This window comes from Chenopodium quinoa, unplaced genomic scaffold, assembly GCF_001683475.1.
Source record: "Chenopodium quinoa cultivar QQ74 unplaced genomic scaffold, ASM168347v1, whole genome shotgun sequence".
Taxonomy (NCBI): Eukaryota; Viridiplantae; Streptophyta; class Magnoliopsida; order Caryophyllales; family Amaranthaceae; genus Chenopodium; species Chenopodium quinoa.
In genome coordinates, this window is record NW_018744757.1 from 708481 (window position 1) to 730069 (window position 21589).

The 21589-nt window shown below is 35.4% G+C and overlaps 1 protein-coding gene across 1 annotated transcript; it reads left to right on the forward strand.

The window, feature by feature from the left end:
• Positions 1-20349: 20349 nt before the first annotated feature.
• On the forward strand, positions 20350-21112 carry LOC110703749 (ycf3-interacting protein 1, chloroplastic-like). Its single transcript, XM_021881535.1, has 3 exons — positions 20350-20788; positions 20878-20921; positions 21040-21112. Exons 1-3 carry the CDS (start codon positions 20462-20464, stop codon positions 21110-21112), a joined length of 444 nt encoding a protein of 147 aa, XP_021737227.1. The 5' UTR covers positions 20350-20461.
• The last annotated feature ends 477 nt before the right edge of the window (positions 21113-21589 follow it).

Genomic DNA, 21589 nt, shown 5'->3' on the forward strand with positions numbered 1-21589 from the left:
ACACCTATAGAAGAGTCCATAGTCATAGATATAGGCATAGAAGGTGACATAAGAGAGGTTAAATTAGGATCTTCCCTCTCCCCTAAAGAACAAGTTGCATTCATTTCATTACTTAAAGACTATGTAGATGTGTTTGCATGGTCATATGCCGATATGCCAGGTGTGGACCGTAACATAGCTGAACATCGTATTCCTCTCTATCTAGACAGCAAGCCAAAACAACAAAAGTTGCGAAGAATGAAGCCAGAAGTCAGTCTTAAGGTCAAATAGGAGATCTAGAAGCAGCTTGATGCAAAATTCATTCGACAAATTAAACACCCCGAATGGTTGGCTAATGTGGTTATAGTTCCCAAAAAGGAAGGAAAGGTTCGAGTATGCATAGACTTCATAGATTTAAATCCAGCATCGCCAAAAGATTATTTCCCACTGCCCCACATAGATGTCTTGGTGAATAGTACTGCGGGACATGCAATGTTCTCATTCATGGATGGTTTTTCAGGATATAATCAAATACTGATGGCGATGGACAATACACTAAAAACATCGTTTATTACCCCATGGGGGACATTTTGCTACCAAGAGATGCCCTTCCGACTAAAAAATGCTGGGGCTACTTATCAACGTGCTGCAACAACCATCCTACATGACCTCATTCATGACACTGTTGAAGTGTATGTGGATGATATGATTGTTAAAAGCCATGACCGTATGGAACACATATCGGCATTGAAGTCTTTCTTCGATAGAATTCAGAAATACAACTTAAGATTAAACCCTCAGAAATGTGTGTTTGGGGTAACTTCCGGAAAACTTCTAGGATTTATTGTAAGTCAAGAAGGAATCAAGGTTGATTCAGATAAGGTTAAGGCCATTAAAGAATTGCCTCCTCCAAAGAATGAAAAAGAAATAAGAGGTTTTTTGGGAAGAATTCAGTACATCAGCAGGTTCATATCACAACTTACAACTAGATGTGAACCAATCTTCAAACTTCTTCGGAAAAATGTGCCAAAAAAGTGGAATGATGAGTGTCAAGCTTCATTTGATTCAATGAAAAATTATCTTTCTAATCCTCAAGTTTAATGCCACCCAAGCCTGGGGAACCTTTGCTCTTGTACCTTACAGTGACAGAAACTGCCATGGGTGGATTGTTGGCGCAATATCAGGAAGGTACCAAGAAAGAAATTGCTATTTATTATCTAAGCAAAAAGTTCTCAGAATATGAGACTAGATATACTCCCTTAGAAAGGGCATGCATCGCTCTAATCTACGCGACAAAAAAGCTCCGACATTATCTACAAGCTCATACAACATTCCTTATCTCAAGATTAGACCCTATCAAATATATCTTTGAGAAACCTATTCTGAGTGAAAGATTTGCGAGATGGCATGCTATTCTCTCAGAATTTGATATTCAATGTGTTAGTCAAAAATCTGTTAAAGGGAGAGCCATATCTGAAGCGTTAGCTGATGGGCCTATATCAGGAGATGAATTCAATAATGACTTTCTGGATGAACATTTATTCAATATCAATACATCACAATGGAAGATGTACTTTGATGGAGCATCTAATAGAAGGGGGAATGGTGCAGGTGTGTTACTTATTGATCCACATGGAGTTCATATTCCCTTTTCAATAAAACTTAGTTTTCCAACAATCAATAACACCGCTGAATATGAAGCTTGCATCTACGGTGTAAAGGCAGCCTTAGCAGCAGGGGCAAGAAATCTTATAGTATATGGTGATTCAAACCTCATTATATCTCAGACAATTGGGTATGGAGGGTTCGAGATGAAAGGTTGCAAATGTATACTGACCATCTCCAACAACTTATCCCCTGATTTGAGGAAATCGATTTCAAACATCTCCCTCGAGAACAAAATAGTTTCACTGACGCGCTAGCAAATCTGGCAGTAAATTTAACCTGGGAAGATAACGTGAAAGTTCGGTCTGTAACTGTAAAAGAAAAAAGTTCCCCAGTGATCATGGATGATGAAATGATCGCATCATTAACTATACGAGACGAAGAGGACGCTTGGTATAGCGACATAAAAAATTTCTTGGCCACTCAGGAATATCCCAAAGGAAATCATAAGAAAGATCAACTTGCAATTCGAAGGCTAGCCGCTCACTTTGTGATATTAAAAGATCAATTGTATCATAAAGGTTTTGATGGAACCTTGCAACAATGTATTCATGGTGAACAAGTCCGAAAGGTCATGGAGAAATCCATGGAGGAGAATGCGGACCACATATGAACGGACGAATGTTGACTCGTAAGATTTTGCGAGCCGGGTATTATTGGACCACCTTGGAGACAGATTGCATACACTTTGTAAGGACGTGTAAGAAGTGTCAAATCTTTGCAAATCTCAACCATATGCCACCCGTCTCACTACATAATCTCACTTCACCATGGCCATTCTCAAGTTGGGGCATCGACATCATTGGACAAATTCATCCGAAAGCTTCAAATGGGCATCAATACATTTTAGTAGCGATTGATTATTTTTCAAAATGTATTGAAGCAGCATCATTTTCCAAGTTAGGTGCAAAACAAGTCTTGAAATTCGTGATAAACAACATTATTTGTCGCTATGGAGTACCTTTTGAAATGATTTCGGACAATGGGTCGCAATTCGAGGGGCAATCGAAAGAAACTCTTGAAAAGTATAAAGTTAGACATCATCAATCTTCTCCTTACCGTCCTCAGACCAATGGAGCAGTTGAAGCAGCCAATAAGACCATTCGTACAATAATCGCAAAAATGACTGAAAAAACAAGGGAATGGCTTGAAAAGTTGTCGTATGCTCTTTGGGGGTATAGAATCTCTATTCGAACCCCAACAGAAACTACTCCTTACTCCTTAGTGTATGGGATGGAGCCCATCCTTCCCATAGAAATCGAAATTCAATCCTTACGGGTCATGAATGAAAGTGAAATCTCTGAGGATCAATGGTTCAAACTTCGGAATGATGAACTTGCCTTAGCAAATGAACGAAGGTTACAGGATCTTCACAATACCTAACTTTACTAACGACGCATTTCTCGAGCCTTAAAAAAAAAGTTCGAGATAGAGACATCCGAGAGGGTGATTTGGTGCTAAAAGAAAATCGCGCTCCTCTTCATGATCCTCGGGGCAAATTTAAACCAAATTGGTCAGGACCATTCTTGGTCAAACATATCACTCCTGCCGGGGCAGTACAGTTAGTCGATATGAATGGTGATACTTTCCTCCACTCCACCAATCTTGATCAGCTCAAAAAGTATTACGCTTAGTATCCATACCCAAGTCAATACGGGTATAAAAAAAAAAAAAAGATCTTCGCACGTAGTTTGGTCAATAAAACGGGAAATTTCTTGTCAATGTATGACATTCAATCAGCTCTAAGGTTGCATACGAATTATAGTTTTTATAATCTCGTCTCCTTTAGATTTATCGATTGTATATTTAGGCTTTAATGTCATTGTCTAAACTTTGGACCTCCATTTACGGTTAAAATACATGATTGGGCTCATAAAATGGAATATTCTAAATCATGATCTCGTGATCATAAACTTTAAATTTCAAGTAACAAATGTCAAAGTTTAGAGCAACAATTGAGTTGACTTTTAAAGAAAAACTTCATTCCAATGAGAAATTCCAACCTTAAAAACACAATGTTACAAAAGATGACATTCGATCCTAATTCGACGCTTCAAATGCCCATAGTGCTAAGGAAACCCTAGACTTATTACGTAAAAGGTTCAAGTGCAAAAAAAAAGGGGGGGGGGGCATTTGAATCTTTCCGTTCTTGACTTTATAATTTCTCTTCCTTAATCCTCAGCTCTTCGAATCGCTGATCGAGGGTTCATCCTCTATCTTTGTCCTTTTAAAAGAACCCACATCTTTGAGAAGCCACCCTTCTTAATAAACATCAATAGTCGAATCTCTTAAGATAGGGAGAAATGGAATTTTCTTAACCCGTTCCCAAACTTTGAACAGATCCCTTAACATGTTGGTATCTATCCAATGAGTAGTACATTCATCAGTGGGAAGATCCTTTAGGAAGGTTTGTCGCTACCCGAGCTGCCGAAGACACCTCCACGGATAATAAAAAGTGATCTTGTTGATACTTGGAAGCACTACACCCCTTTTGTTAGCAGTACTATATATGACTTCTTTGATCCCCAAATGAGAGGTTACCCATTGAATTTCACCTTCAAGGCCACAAGTGAAGCACCAATGGGCTCCCCTTCATGAAGGTGTATGGATGTTCCTTTTGATGATCAAGACTAAGGACCAATTTTCCCAAGATCAATGGCCCTAATCAGCCCCCATAAACCATTTGTAGTGCATAGCTAGCTATATTGTTATGACACAACCCAAGATCTTCCTTGAACAACAAAAGACCCATGAGGGAAATCAAGCATGCTCGACTTCGTGCGGAGCCATATGAAATATTGAGTTTAAGACTGGTACCTTTTGCTTTAAAAGGTTCGAGGACACAATTGATAAAGATGGAGTATTCATGATGAAAAGTCATACCATCATGATAAGATATGCCTAAAGCCTCATGTAAATAACCACTAGTAGAAGTACACTTTTTTGTGGTAACCAATGGTCCACTCATAGAAAAACCCAAGAGGCCTTCAATTTCTTCTACCGTTGGCACCATCTCCCCACCTTTAAACCTAAAAACATGCTTTTTCTCATCCTAATATTTTGTAGAAGCATAAATAAGGTCATAGCAAAGTGGAAGTTTGAGAAGAGGAAGAAGGGAATCAAAGAAGATTTTTGCATAACTTTTCTCTCCTAAAGCAACCTCTACCCCCATGGAAAATAAAGTGTTTTTGTAGTCTATTTCATTGATTTCATTCAAGTAGCTGGGTTCTTTTCCTTTCATATCCATAATTTTGAAAGAAAATTTGAGGAAAAGGAGGAAAGGGAAACAAGAAAACTAAGTATTCTTGTTTCAAAGGAGAATAGAAGTGAATGATTATGGTCACCCAAACTCATGTCTTATATAGGCAAAGAAAAACCCCACCTTACATTGAAACACCTATAAGATTTCATGCATTTAGTCCCACCACAACTTGCAAAAAATCCCACATATAAGCTTTCATGCACTTAGTCCCACCACAACATGCAAAAATCCCACATATAAGCTTTCATGCATCTAGTCCCACCACAACATGCAAAAATCCCACCTTACATTGAAACACCAATAAGCTTTCATGCATTTATTCCCACCACAACATGCCATTTTTCTTCATGTAAACTTCATTTACATGCATGTGTTATGATAACAATCAATTGTTTTTTTTACTCCATAATCTCATGGTTAAAGTACCCGTGAAACTTGCTTTTTTTGTACATGAATAGTATAGTCAAACAAAATCAAATTAATCCTTAGAATGTCTTTTTAGCCAATTTTACGGTTACACTTTGATATGCCTCAAGTTGTTTATTATTATCTCCGTCCTAGCTATATAGAGTCTTTCAAGCCGATTTTTCAACCATGAGTAATGAACGATTAAGTTCTTTATCGAAATTTCCAAAGCTGGTTTTTCAACCACAACTGATCAATAAATCAAAATTTTCGAGCCGGTTTTTCAACCGCAACCAAAATTCCCAAAGCTGGTTTTTCAACCACAATTGATCATTGGTTAATTGACCAAGACTCTTTAAGCCGGTTTTTCAACCACTATCGAGATTTTCCAAAGCTGGTTTATCAACCACAACTGATCAATAAATCAAAATTTTCGAGCCGGTTTTTCAACCGCAACCAAAATTCCCAAAGCTGGTTTTTCAACCACAATTGATCATTGGTTAATTGACCAAGACTTTTGAAGCCGGTTTTTCAACCGCAATCGAGATTTATCAAAGCTGGTTTTTTAACAACAACTGATCATCAATCAATTATTCAATTTTATTTAAGCCATTTTTTTTTCAACTGCAAATAATTGGCGATTAAGTTTTAACCACAGTCAATACGTTGTATTTGACCGCAAATATTCTTACGCCACATTTTAGCATATGCTTGATGATTATTAGCATTTTGTTTTATTTTACTCTAGTTTCTTTATAAGTTCTATTTAAGGATCACAATTTACTGTCTTTTTCTAATCATTGATCATCGTTTGTTCCAAACTCGATCAATGAAGGGCATTCTGTAGACACCAAATTTTGATCCCCTATTTTCCATTTTTTTTTTTTTACTTTCAATTCACTAATAAATTTTGTGTTATTTCATAATTATAATAATAAGATCTGATTTTGCTAACGACAACCGCAATAATTAGACATAAGAGACAAATTCAAGTAGTGTTTATTTATAATTTTGGAGTATACAAAACTCTTACAATTTGTACTCCTAATTTACGAACAAGATACGAGATTAATTCGAAGCATAACTCGAACCTTGTACACCATTAGTAACACCACTAACGCCTTGATCAAAGCTAAATATAAATTTAGCACTCGAAAATGCTCGTCGAACGGAGATGGAGCTTGACGATTTTGGTTGCCGGGAGCCATGGAAACCGAAGAGGAAAAGGCAAGGGGTGTGTTTTTTGAGTAAAGGGTGATTTCGAATAAGGGAAATCTCCCTTTTATAAGGGATAAATCTTATCCGTATTTTTGTCGTATCCCAATTGTATAATCGTTTAGTCTAATAATAGTAGTAAGTGTATCTTTTAAAAATAACATAAAATAAAAACAATGTTGTTACCAGTGACATATGTAATAATCATGTCGTTTGACATATCCTGGTCAATAGTATCAAATTTTGACCCTTTAGTCTGTACATTTTTAAAACCGTGACCATTTCTAAAGTATCACTTTCTAACCCCTAATAAATTTTTAGTAATACTGATTCTTTTTTATCCTATTGTTATTATAATTATTCTACTATTTTTATATTATAAGTGGGTTCATCATATGTTATGTAAATAATTGTTACATTGTTGTTGGATTTTGTTTCACGATAACATGGGTTTTGTTCCTTTATAATTTTATTATTTAAAAAAAAAGGAAAAATACAAATCATAAAGGACAAATTAGCATATTTTGATTATGTAAAAGAATGCAAAGCATGCATGCATTACACTAAGCTATTACCAATGCTAACAAAGTCAAGGTTTTCCCCCCTCCCCAACTTATCATTTTTATTTTTTTATTGTGTACTTTAATTTTTTTTTATTTTTCACTCATAAAATGCATTTTTGTTAGATTTCACTTTGTTAATAACGTAATGCTACTACCTTATATTTCATCTTCTTCCTTCCTATTCAACTTCCCACCAAAACACCATTACCACTTACCTTCAGGAGTCATCTTTTCTCTGTTTCACACACTCAGAAATAACAAGTGTAAGTATGCATGCTATTTCTCTTCCGGGTTATTGCAATGACGACAATATTTGACAGTAAAAGAGTGGCTCCAAGCAAAGATACCTCTGCCATTACCACTCATTTGATATGTCAAATCTCTACAGAAAAAGAAAATGGTAAGCTACGGTTGTAATTTAGCGACGAGAATTAGAAAATGGTGTGATATGACAATACGTTGTATCACTGAGCCGTGTTTCTTCCCAAACGGTAAGGTGATATGACTATCCACAATCAATGGCAAACAACTTTTTTCCTTGTTATTTTCTGATAAGTGGGTTGTGTAATAGTCGTATTTTTCTATGGTAAGTTTAATATACGAAGAGTAAGTACACTCTTCAAAGGAAAGTAGTACCAATTAACCATTGTATTCAAATTATATTAGTACTTTTAATTATTTTTAGTCATTAATAATATTGTATTTTGTTCAGTCAATAGTAATTAAGTTTTACATAAAGTAGTAGGCTATTCTATTTGTCCTCTACCTCATTAAGACGATTTTTGGTTATAATTTCTACCTAACTCTTGTATTCGAACGTATTTATTTCGTATAATAGTATATTCTCTGTATTTTGTATTTTAGCTCCCATTTGCTCCCATATATATACCACCCACTCTTCACGAAAGGGAAAAAAAATATCGAAGAGAATAGTTAAGAAAGGAGCTAAAAAATAAACTTATAAAAGAAGTCTAAATTATTTCAACACTATAATTAGATTAAAAAAAAAAAAAAGGTAATCAAAATTTTTATTTTCAGTAAAAAAAAAAAAAAAAAAGAATATAAAAAAAATTGTAGAAGGACTTGGCCTAAAAAAAAATTAAATCGATCATTTTGACACTACCTTGACTAATTCCTCAAGATAGCTACTCAAAGCCAAAGGTAATATCTTCTTTCTTTTCATTTGTGATTTCATATTATTTTTTACATACATTTACTAACTTTTCTACTTTTGTGTGTTCCATAACCTCCTAGGGCACTATACGTGTCGGTTTCCTAATTTGGAAACCAAGTAGAATTTGACCGACCGCGAGCGAGTTTGAGAGTGAGTATATATGGTTTGTTTGATTTTTTTTCTTGTATGTATCATCCTTATGTAGAGTATGAAATGGAAGCAATGATAATTGTACAAAATGCATAAGGAAGCTCCAAAGAATGAGTGATGGAATTCTAGCAAGATATCGTTTTCGACTACTTTTTTTTTATTATGTAAAAAATCGTTTTACAGTAAGCTTATGTATTTAGGAGTGTATGAGACTTGGAATTTTATAAAAATAAATTTTAACCAACTCACAAAAAATCAGACATGAAGACATAGTAACACCACAAATTTCTTACTACAGGTCTGTCTATTTGCCAATTTTCGACCAATATCCTTCTTTAATAATAAAATTTGAATTGAATATCTAGAAAGAATATTCCTTAAGCTTTGTAAGTTGGGGTTACACTTTCCCATAGGATAAATACTCTATTTTTTATGATTTTTACAAAACAAGGTATCAAAATGATAAACTGATTTGAGGTTGTTTTCCCCAACCAAGCATACACTTTTTATTTGGCATATCAAATGACTTCTTAAAAGAGGGAATTTCCTACAGAGAATTTATATGCTTGTCCTTAATATACCACTAAAAGGATCATGCCAATTTAGAAGTACTTTGACCATTATCACCCAATTCCACATGAACGTCCCAAACCGGAGTGTTTTTTAAAGAAAATTCATTACCTTTCATTTCAACAGCTAGATGAATCCCAATTTTTGATATGTTATATAAGACTTATAGACATTTCCAAAGACCTATCATATGCTCAAATCTGACTGTTAGAACATGAGTTATGGTGTCCAAAATATTAGAGACACTTTAAACCCTTAAGCTTTTTAAGGAAAAATGGAATGAACATTATTATATAATTTGTGTCACCCTATCATGTATACCTCTGATTTTTTTTTTTAGTCATTTGAGGAAGTTATAAATTACTCATGCCTCAAGTTGATATTAATCCAAAAAAGAGACACATTTGTATTATTTTAAGACTAACACTTTTTTTTTATTAAAAAAAAAAGTCTTCTTCATTCTATGGCTATATGAAAGGAGCATTATAAATAATTCATTTAGTTTGGAATAGAATGTCTTATAATTTTTAAATAAATCTTGTTTAAGTTTTAATTCCATCATCGTTCGGAAGAGCAAAATTTCCTTATGCATTTCTTAATAAAGAGACAACTAACTTTTAATTAAGCAAAATATGGTCTTGCATGCTTGTATCATTTCATTAATAAAATAAATCTTTCGAGTTATGGTTTATGGCTTATATTTAAATAAGAGGGTAAAGTTGAATATTCAATCATGATAGGTTATAATATGATCTATTTGCCGCAGAGAATTATGCTTTTAAAGTTTTATTATCTCTGATAGATCTCTTACTTAATCTAACATGATTAAGGTTTTCACATATACTACCTATCATTTAGATTTAATCCATATAGAATGTCCATTCTGCGTAAGTCAATTTCATACAATCTAAACACATTTCCTTCATATTCTTCTCAAATTCATACTAAAAATTCCTTTTTTAGCACACTCAAATAAGCCCACACAATCTCTTTCTGGAAGTTGGTCAACCCTATATAAAGTCGTTAATTGAAACGCATTTTACAAAAAAAAAATCATTCTCCTCAAAGAAACTCCTATGGTGTCGCTGATTCTAATGACTTCCTCAACCTTGATAAATTGACCTCCACCTTGAAAGCAAGATTGCTCAACCTCATTCAAATGACCCTATATGGATCGACCACCTCTCCTAAAAAAATAATATAAACTTTCTTGAAACCTCGTATGAAATTTCGACCATGTATAAATGGACGTTCGTAAGAACTACGTAGGGTTTTGATCCGGGAGTGGATTCAAATCCCACGATGCACGGTACGTAGGGAAACTTTAATGCTCAAACCCACCATATATCGTAAGGTTTAATTCACTTTTATTTTACATTTGAGTGTGATTGACAATGTGGAAATTTTCGTGTTTTTATGCATTAGGAAAAGTATGTGAATAACCATAACCAATTAGCAACGTACTAGTAAGAGCCTGTTCATTAGAACAGAGGAAGAGACGAGTTCCAAACGTTCGATCTTCCTAACTTATACCCCGTACCTAGATCTCTAATTTTTCTAAGACCATACTTATATAGTGCCTCACCTAATGGAGTCAATGTCGTTTTCTATTTGAAAGCGATCATAAACAAAAAGACCGTCTCTATTCGGGCAAAAATAGAGTGGCGACTCTAATTTCTTTTTTTTAGTCAAATTATCGACTTACGTGGGATTTTGACTTCTAATTTTAATTAGTCAAAAAAATGGGTACCACAATATAATCATAATAATCATCATCATCATGTTAAAGCACAATAATAGCAAGATCTTAGGCATGATACTAACAAGATTAATAACAAACCCTAGCATGTCACTAAGCAATAAAAATCAAAGCTTTAACCCTAACATGATACTAACATGAAATTAGGAAGAGAATATAGGAAGCTTCGCAGGAATCACAATTGTCATATTTGATAATAGAAATTATAGTTATTATCCTAAACATGATACTAGGAAGATCAAAACGCCCTAACATGACACTAGGAATCATAATAACAACCTAGACATGATTTTTAAATCATAATATTAATTAAACAATTAAAGCACTTACTTTGATGCCTCGTACCTCTTTCTAATAACAAAATACACGCATTAGTAACTTCAAGGAAAATAATAAAATTAACAATTAAATTAAATAATTGAAATAGAGATTTGGGACCAAACCCTCAGAAATTAAAACCTTTCACGTCTAGGGCGAAGGCAACTTCGAATTAGGCTAGGTGCTTCTAGATCTTGTGAATGCGGAATTTTGTTTGTAAAAGGCTAGGCTAGAAAAGAGGGAGAGAGAATAAGCTTTAGCTTAGAGAAGGAGAGAAGAGATTAGAAAATTAGAGAGTTGGTGATTTTTTGATGATTGAAAACGGAGGTTTTAGGAGGCTATTTATAGAGAAAATCAACCAAACGGATAGAAAAACAAATTAGAGTTTCGACGAGAACAAAACAGGTTAGCGCCTGACGACCGGGATTAGCGCCAGGCGCCAAGCATTAGCATCAGGCGCTAACAATTATTTTCACGCGTTTTCTTAATTATGATAAAATTTAGCCGTACAGAAGGGAAAAATCGTATTTTCCTTAAAAACACTCTTTCATTCTAATCAAAACTCTAAAAAGTCAACCAAAGTCAATTTATGAATGCTAATTGAATTAGGAATGAAAAGAACCTTCTAGAAGAATCTAGAAGACTAAAATCAATTCTAATTGCATTAGGAATGTTTAATCCATATAAGGCCCTCCTCTAGATCATTGGGCCGCATATAAGTATCAAACCGGGCTCAGTTTAGTAATTTGGCCATAACTTCCTCATTTTTCATCGGAATTGGGCTTATAATATATCGTTGGAAAGCTCTTTTCAAGCTTCATCCAACTACACCATTATTTGACCCTTGCTATGGACCAAACCAAACTTTATTGGATGTTTTCTTAAAATAGGTTTTAAAAAAACAGAGACAAATAAAAGAATTAAAAACTATTTGCAACACTAGACTTTCCACACTTTTACTTCATTCGATTATGATTCAACGCGAAAGGTACTCATCACTAGGTTTGGTTTTGGGGAGACACAAATGGGTGTCTACTGTTACCAATCAATACAAGCTGCCGCTTGCAAACTTTTTTGGTGTAAATCACCATGGATAAACCATTCTTTTGGGTTGTGCTCTAGTTTCCCATGAGAACACAAAAAATTTTGAGTGGTTATTTAGCAATTGGCTTGATTGCATGGGTGGGAAAGAACTTGTTGGTTTCTTGTCATATCAATGTGCTTCAATGAGGAAAGCTCTGAGTATTGTTATGCCCAATTCCAGGCATAGGTGGTATTTGTGGCATATTGTGAATGGCATAGGGGGATTTTGAATCGGTGGGGAATCTCTTTTTTCTACTAATGATTGTTGAGCTTGGATTTGAAGAAGAAGCTTAATCAACCTCTTAGTAGAAATTCAGCTTTAATGAATGAGCATTTCCTACTCTTTTCTCTGTACTCTACTATTTGATTTTGTTTTAAATTGCTTTTGTTTTGTTAATTACTTATTAATCATGATTTTTCTTGTTAATATCATGATTGACTTGATAATAGCTTTGGATAGTGAGTAGTTACTTAGCCAAGGGTGTGGGTATGATGTAGTTGGAATTTGTTTGTGTTTATAGTGTTGCAATTCAAGTTGATTGTGATTAAAGTCTTTACATGCTTGATTATTCTTTGTTCTTTTTGCAAAGTGCACGTTGTTAGTTGAATGAAGGTGAATCTTTGCTACATGAAACGGAAGTTGACTTAGCTAAGTTCATTTGTATCATTGTTACTTGATTTTACCTCCCAATATACGGTTCTAATGTGGAAGCATAGAGGCTATGTTAGGAGAATCCAATTAACTCTAGAAGGTGGATAGATTGGACTCTCTATATCGATATTCATGCATGTTTAGTTCATTATCGATTTATTTCTATGTTATTGCATGTTCAAGTGAAACCTACATCTACCCATTCCCTTTGGTGTTTTCTTTATATTGTCTTTAATTCACTTCGCTCTTAGTTTAATCTCTTAGATAATTCCATTCTTTGTCTCGAGATAGCTTAATTAATTAGTAGTGATCACAGTGTTTAGCTTCCCCCTGCGGTTCGACCCTTTGCTTACCTTATACTTGTATTAGGTTCGTTTAGGTTATATAAATCTTAATTGATTTAGGGTTAGGCACTTAACAACATGTTTATATCCCTTTGTCAAGCACCTTGTCACCAACATTGAACTATTTCTTCTTAATAAACTTGTCATGCTCTTCCTTAGAACGGGATTTGTATATACTATCACAATCATAAGCATCCAAGCGAAGCTCTTCCAACTCATGAAGATCAACCCAACATTGTTCTCCCGCACTAGCCAAATCGAAATTGATCCTATTAATTGCCTAACGAGTGCGGTGCTCAAGCTCAACTGACAATTGACAAGACTTCCCATAAATCAAGCGGTAAGGAGTGGTGCTATTAGGAGTTTTGAAAGCCGTTCTATATGCCCAAAAGGCATCATCAAGCTTATCATATCCCACCAATCCTTCCTTTTTCTTGCAATCATCTTGTCAAGAATTACCTTGATTTGACGATTAGACACCTCTACTTATCCACTAGTTTGAGGATTATATGGGCGGCCAAAACATTGATTAACTCCATGCTTCCTTAAAATTATTTGAAAGGCATTGTGCACAAAATGTGAACCATTATGTCACCGCCTTTGGGACACCAAATCTCGGGAAAATAATCTTCTTTAACATCTTCATTACCACCTTGTGATCATTTGTTGGGGAGGCAATAGCCTCAACCCACGTTTACACATGGTCAACCGAAACAAGGATATATTGGTTACCATATGACGAAGGAAAGGGACCCATGAAGTCAATTCCACATACATCAAAGACTTCTAACTCAAGAATGGGTTGTTAAGGCATCTCATTCCTCTTCGAGATGCTCTCGGTCCTGCGACATCGATCACATGTTTTGACAAATTCCCATGTATCCTTGAAAAGATGTGGCCAACATAAACCACATTGAAGAATCTTGGAGGCGGTTCTAGAGACACCCAATTGACCACCATTTGGATCCGAGTGGCACATCTTCACTACACTTGAAACCTTTTCATTTGGCCCATAACAACAAAGCAAACCATCAATCCCCCGTTTGTACAATATGGGATTATCCCACAAGTAATGTCTAGCCTCCCTCTTGAGCTTCTTCTTTTGATTCTTATATAATGAAGGAGGAAACTCCCCACATGCATGATAGCTGACTAAATGGCAAACCATGGGGGTTCCCTCACATCAATAGCATACAAGGAATCATCTAACATTTTATCCTCTATGGAAGAACAATCATCTTGGACTCCTCAAGATGAGATAGATGATCCGCTACAACATTCTCAGCTCCCTTCTTATCCCTAATTTCAAGATCAAAAGTTTGAAGTTCTAGTACCCAACTGATCAACCAAGGCTTTGATCCTTTTTTCCCAAGACATACTTAAGAGCCGCATGATCAATGAAAACAATGGTTTTGGATCCCAACAAGTAACAACGGAACTTCTCAAAAGCATGGGTAATTGCCAAAAATTCCTTCTTAGTTGTCGTATAATTCCATTAAGCACCATTAAGGGTCTTCAACATGTAGTAGTTGACGTGAAGCTTTTTATCCACCCTTTGACCTAGCACTCCCCCAATGGTCGTGTCGCTAGCATCGCACGTCTACTCGAAAGGAATCCCATCTTGGGGCTTGGACAATAGGAGTAGAGATCAAGGCTTTTTTCAACTTGTTAAAATCCTCCAAGCATCTATCATCGAATACAAACTCAACATCTTTTTGAAGAAGATTATTGAGAGGTTTTGTAGTAAGAGCAAAAATCCTTGATAAATCATCAATCGAACTTGGCATGCCCTAAGAAAGATCTTATAACTTTCACATTAACCGGCGGTGGAAGCTTTTCAATCACTTCAATGTTCACCTTGTCCACCTCTATGCCCTTGTGGGAGATCTTGTGACCAAGTACAATGCCTTCCTCAACCATGAAATTACATTCCTCCAAATTCAAAACCATATTCACTTTCTCACATCGAGCCAAACACTTCTCAAGATTCTCAAGGCAATCTTAAAATGAAATGCCACCTACAAAAAATCATCCATAAACACCTCTATTTCTTCTTCCAACATATTTCCAAATATGTTCATCTTACATCGCTGGAAAGTGACGAGGGCGTTGCAAATACCATATGGTATTCTCATATAGGCAAAAGTTCCATATGTAGAAGTAAAAGTTATTTTCTCTTAGTCATCCGGGTGAATAGCAATTTTGAAAAACCCGGAATATCCATCATGAAAACAATAATACTTGGGCCTTGTTAGTCTTTTAAACCATTTGGTCAATGAAGGGAAGGGGAAAATGATCCTTTTTGGTGGATGTATTTACACGTCGATAGTCTATACACATTCGCCATCCCGTGACAATCCTTGTAGGAATGAGCTCACCTCTCTCATTCTCTACAACGGTCATGCATCTTTTCTTTGGGATAACATGGACCAAGAAAACCCATCTAGAGCTAGAGATAAGTAATATGATTCATGTATCCAACAGCTTAGTGATCTCCTTTTTAACTAACACCCCCATTTGAGGGTGTAGCTTCTTTTGCCTTTCAAAGCTAGGTGAGGCGCCCTCCTCAAGAGTTATATGGTGTGTAAATAAAGCTGAGATTATACCTTTGAGGTCATCAATTGTATAACCCAAGCACCTTAGTGCCTTCTGAAAACACCACATAACTCTTGATATTGACTCTAACTAAAGGAGGAGCTAACAATAACAGGAAAAGTAGAATTGGGGGCTAAGAATTCATACCTAAGGTGTGATGGTAAAGGTTTGAGCTCTACCATTGGAACACCTTTACCTTCCTTAGTTGATGCCGCTTGCAATGAGTCTTGACTTGAGATTCCCATGCAAATATGATCATCACTCTCTTCCATGCTCTCATTAATGACACTCTCAAAGAATTCCATTTCCTTGCCATGCTCACCTATCTTTTTCGTATTTAACAAAACACACTCAAGTGGATCATTAGAGGTGAGAAAGTGCTCATGCATGTTATTCACAATACAATCTAAGATTTCAACTCTAATGCAATTTTCAAGTGAAGAAGAAGGATATTTCATGCTTTCATTCAAATCAAATTCAATGATTTCTTCTCCAACTTCTTAGCACTTTTAACATCAATAATGGCACCCGAGGTAGCAAGAAAAGGTCTACCAAGTATGATAGGAATATTGGCATCCTCATGAATTTCAAGAACCACATAATCAACCGAAATCACAAACTTCCCTACCCTCAAAGGAACATCCTCTACCTTACCTTTTGGAAACTTAAATGATCTGTTGGCTAGTTGCAAAGTAATGTTGGTAGGAAAAAGTTCCCAAGCTCAAGTCTTTGATAAACCGAATATGGCGTAAGGCTAATCCTAGCTCTTAAGTGACACAAAGCATTGCATCTTATAGATATCATTAGGGATATAAAAGTTTTTGGGGTCCTTCAATTTCGACAACATCTTGTTAATAATTTTTGTAGTACAATTCTCGGTCAAGCTAACCGTTTTAGCCACATCACAAGTTATTTTTCCACTCAAGATATCCTTAAGGAATTTCGCATAATTTGGAATTTGGTCAATGACATCAGTAAACGGACGAGTAAGATGAAGTTGCCTGAGCATCTCTACGAATTTGCCAAATTGTTCATCTTATTGTGCCTATTCAAATTTTGGGGATATGGAAGCTTTGGTTTGTTAACTTCTCTTACTTTCTCTTTTTCTTTTTCAATTGGTTTTTCACCTACATCCTCACTCAAAGAGCTTTTTCCTTCCTCATCTTCAACCAAAACTTCCTTAGGACTCTACTTAGCCTCACTCTTCATAGGCACTCCATCCTCACGAATCCTATCACTCCTTGTCACTATGGCATTTATTGGTCTCTTAGGATCTAAACCTTGTGATGGTACAGAAGAAGGGCTAGCATGCTCTTTCAAAACATTGGCCAATTGAGAAATTTGATTCTCTAACATTTTACTATGAGCCATCATGTCATTAAATTACTTGTCACTAGATGATATGTAAGTGTTCAGCATCTTGATTTTATTTTCAATGTCATCCTCCAAACTACCTCTAGAAGAAGATGGTTGGGCATAAGAGCTATCACTTGAGCCTTGAGCCTTTGATGTAAAACCGGGTGCGGGACCCCTTTGATTGTTATTTTGAAAATTGCCCCGATTTTGGTTACTCCAATTGCGCCGACCTTGATTTTTACCATTTTTGTTGCGATTACCATAATATTGATTATGGTTCCTATATCCTTGGCTTTAGTTTTGACCATTTTTACCACCTTGGTGGTTATAGTTGGCTCGAAAACCTTGGTTTCCTTGGTTTCTATAACCCCTATTATGGTTATAATTATCAAAATTCCCATTATGATAGTTCCTATTCCCATTATTCCTTTGAATATCAAATCTAGGTCCAACATTTTTATTAGACACATAATTCACATGTTCATTCTCATTGCCAACATAGTCATCACATCCATCAAATTAAAAGAAGAATTAGGATAATTAGAAGCATCATGATCATATGAATCACATATATTACAAAGCATATAGCTACTTGACATGTTGCTAGAAGAAGGAAGGGGATTAGGGTAAGGAAATGAACCTCTCCCCTTATTTTGGGAGGGAAGAATAGGTGCTTGAGATGAATAACTCTCAAGTTTGGCTTTGATGGAGGTCATTACCTTCCCTAATTCCGAAATTTGTGAGGAAAAGTTATTGATAGCATTGATGTGATCAACCGAGTACACCAAAGTACCGCTTTTGCTAGCTGTTTCACGCTCATTATCTTGCCAATCCGTATAATGCCTCACCACGTCTTCAATGATATCCACCACTTCCTCTTCCGTCTTGTTCATTATTAGTCCTCTAGCTCTCGCATCAAGGCAAGGTTTTCCTCGAGGTCTTAGACCGCCATAGAAGATATGGATGACTTGATAGGTAGGAATCTCATGGTATGGGAACTCTCTTTGGTATTCTTTATAGCTCTCCCATGCCTTCTAAAGACTTTCATTGGGTTTTTGCTTGAAGCATTGAATAAGAGCTCTTGCTTAGGCCGTTTTCTTTTGAGAATGGAATCGAGATAAAAACTCTTTTGTCACCTCATCCCATGTCCTCAAGGAGTTTGGTTTCACCTCCTTGTCCAACCACTCCAATGCACGTCCAATGAGAGAAAAAGGGAATAGCTTAAGGCGAATAAACTCTTGAGAAACCCCACTCACTTTGACAGTGTTGCAATACTTCTCAAATTCCTTAAGATGGTTGAGGGGACTGTCATGCTTTGCACCACTAAATTAAAGCCTTTCTATCAAGGTGATCATTGCCGGTCTAATCTCAAAGTCATTTTCCGGTGTCGTAGGTGGAGCAATCCCACTCTCACACCTATAGGCTCAAGGAAGTCCCAACTCATTTAATGTCACTCTTTGGTTATCTCCCATGATGACTTACCCTTCTTCTTGCCTTGGAGAATGTCTAGCAACTCTCAACTTTGTTATTGTCCTTTCAATTTCCAGATCGAAGGGAAATAGAGAACGAATATAAGATCTATGCATATAATCTCAAAGAAATGGTTAGTAGCACGGCTACAAATGTAGCCAAAAAGAAAGAAAATCTTTGTTATTATCCTTTCATTTTCCAAAAGGCGTGTTGCACAAAGTGAGAACAATTGTCCATTCACTAATGACTACTCTTGGAACCCCATATCGGGGAAATATGATCTTCTTAAACATATTTAATACAACCTTGTGGTCATTTGTAGGCGAGACAATAAATTTAACCCATTTCGACACATAATTAACCGCTAAGAAAATGTATTGGTTGCCATAAAAAGAGGGAAAATGACTCATAAATTCAATACTCCAAATGTCAAAGATCTCAAGCTCAAGAACAAAATGTTGAGGCATTTCGTTTCTCTTACATATATTCCTCTTTGTTTGACAATGGTCACAAGTCTTAATGAAATCCCAATTGTCTTTCACATTCATTACTTTTCAATAAAGTACTACCGCCTCCTTTTCTCTCGTCCATCCTCTCTATCCTCTATTTTATTTAGAAATAAGACTATTTTCGACCCTTTTTCTTTGATTTAATTAATTTTTTATTTTTTATTTTTTTGTTTTGTTTTGGTTTGCTTTGTTCTTTCCATTTATGAGAGTCTGTCCTAGTTTTTATGGCTTTCCTAATATTCAGGGATTTTAATTCTCATCTATGGATGAGAATTTTGTGTTTAGGGTTCTAATTATAATTGGGAAGACAATTTGGATTAATATGGATTTAGGGTTTGACATCAACTCTATGATCAAAACATCATCGGATATTGCGAAGGTCTTTACTTGAAAAGATGCAAAAACATCGAAAATAACTGCTCGCGTCAAGCTTGAAGCGGTGGAGTATGAGCTATGTCAAATATGGAAATTAGTTATGATTTTGACTGTAAAAGTAATGATAATTTCTCAAAATTTGTGGTTTACAAATCCTTATTACTTCGTATTATTGTAGATGTCGTATGGTTATTTATTAACGATATTATTTCTTTCCGTCAATTTTACTTTACATTTTTTTTAATAATTTAACTCTTATTTTATTTATAAAAATTAAGTAATCTAAAATTATGTATATCAATCAAAAGTGTAAGATTTTATAAAACACGAAGCGAAATCACAACTAACCTAATTGAAATTAAACCAATGACCCGAATTGACACTAACCACATAATGAAATTTTAAGAATTCTGCAACAACAATCCACATGGCCACAGACGTCATAATGCAATATCCTTATTTTCCAAGTTCACCTAGTAAAATAAAATAAAAAAACATTAATCTGATCCTCCTTGCCAAAAACAGACATCATTAGATAAACTTAGAGAGAGTGGGAACCAGTGGCGGACCCAGGAATTTCCGACTGGTGAGTCACAATTGATAACCAAATATGTAAAAAGAAAAAATTTACCGAAATTCCCAAGAAAAATTATTTACAAAGATCATCCAAATAGAAAATTGACAAGATTACAGTACTAACTAATAATTAACAAGCTTAAAATTGACAAGACTAAAATTAACAAACTAATAATTAACAAGCTAATAATTGACAACATGACAAGCTTAGCTCTCTAATAATTAACAAACTAATAATTGACAAGATTAAAATTTGTACAAGCATTAGGTTCACATTTCATCAAAAACCCAACAACATTAACAAAAGGTTCAAAGTTAGTATTTTTTTTTTAAAAAAAAAACTTAAAAAATAATTTTTTTTTTTTTTTTTTTAAAAACTTAAAAAATATTTTGGGCCCTGGTGAGTCATTTGACCCACCAGGCATAAGGCCAAGTCCGCCAATGGTGGGAACCCAACAGTTACAACTGCCACTACCATCATCTTCATCTTCAACTTGTTCAACTAGACTTTCTTCCATTTTATCTCACCACTACGATTGCCGTAGCACCACCACCTCACTGCTTTTCAACCGCAGCAGCACCAACACCAACACCATTCTCTCTCTTTCCCTCAACCATGTCAACCACCGTCGTTCAATTCAGCACGGCCGTGTTGGTATGGATGACTCGGCTATTCCGGCTACCACTACCGCTTTCGAGGATCACGAAGACGATGTAGAACCCGAACCTACTCCTGAGGATCTCGAATACATTAGCCAAATTAAAAGAGTAATTCTATCTTCTCTGTTTGTAGTATGTCTTGATGTTTGATTTTATTGGATTATGAATTTTGATTTTATTGGATCATTCTTGTTTAGGTTTTGGAGCTTCTCAGGAAAAACAGGGACATGTTTTTGGAGAGGTACATAATATATAATTTTGCTTAATTTTTTGCACTACTCTAAGAATTGTTTTTTTTTAATTCTTTGTAAATAGAAGATTAACCCGCATTTATAATGCATAAAATTCTGTATTTTTAGCGGAACAAAGTTGATTGATATTATAGGAACTAGGAAGTATATGGACTTTGGGAAAAAAAAGTGTGTTCCATGAAGGCTTTAATTGATCTAGTGAAACATGTTCAGTGGATATGGGTTTACATGGATTATAAACACGATAGTCTATCAATCAATCAAAACCTTAATTCCATAAGAGGGTTGGCTACTTAGATCATCCTCCTCCATCCCTTACGATCCAATGCCTCATCCTAATCCTAATCCTCATTCTCATGCACATCCGCATACTTCATGTCCTTCCTAATTCCTACCAACCAAGTCATTTTAGGAAACTCAGGCATTTATTATTAGGGAATTTTGGGGGTGGGGGTGTATTTGGATTACTTTGAGAGAATATAGCTGATTTATCTAAGTTTAGTGATGGGGACTGAGTGGCAATGTGAGTGTTAATACTAAAACTTATGTAATCATTCAAGACTTTACATGGAAACTTATGAAATTCAAGGGTTCCATCTTATTTGACTGGCTATAATAAACTATGAACTGCAGTTATAGTTATAGACTTTGGTGATGG

Bases quoted from the DNA above. Each gene is read 5' to 3' on its own strand.
- LOC110703749 (XM_021881535.1), top strand. From the start codon at position 20,462: ATGGTGGGAACCCAACAGTTACAACTGCCACTACCATCATCTTCATCT. The intron at 20,789-20,877 runs GTAATTCTATCT...ATTCTTGTTTAG, and splicing joins ACATTAGCCAAATTAAAAGA to GTTTTGGAGCTTCTCAGGAA. The intron at 20,922-21,039 runs GTACATAATATA...CTGTATTTTTAG, and splicing joins AGGGACATGTTTTTGGAGAG to CGGAACAAAGTTGATTGATA.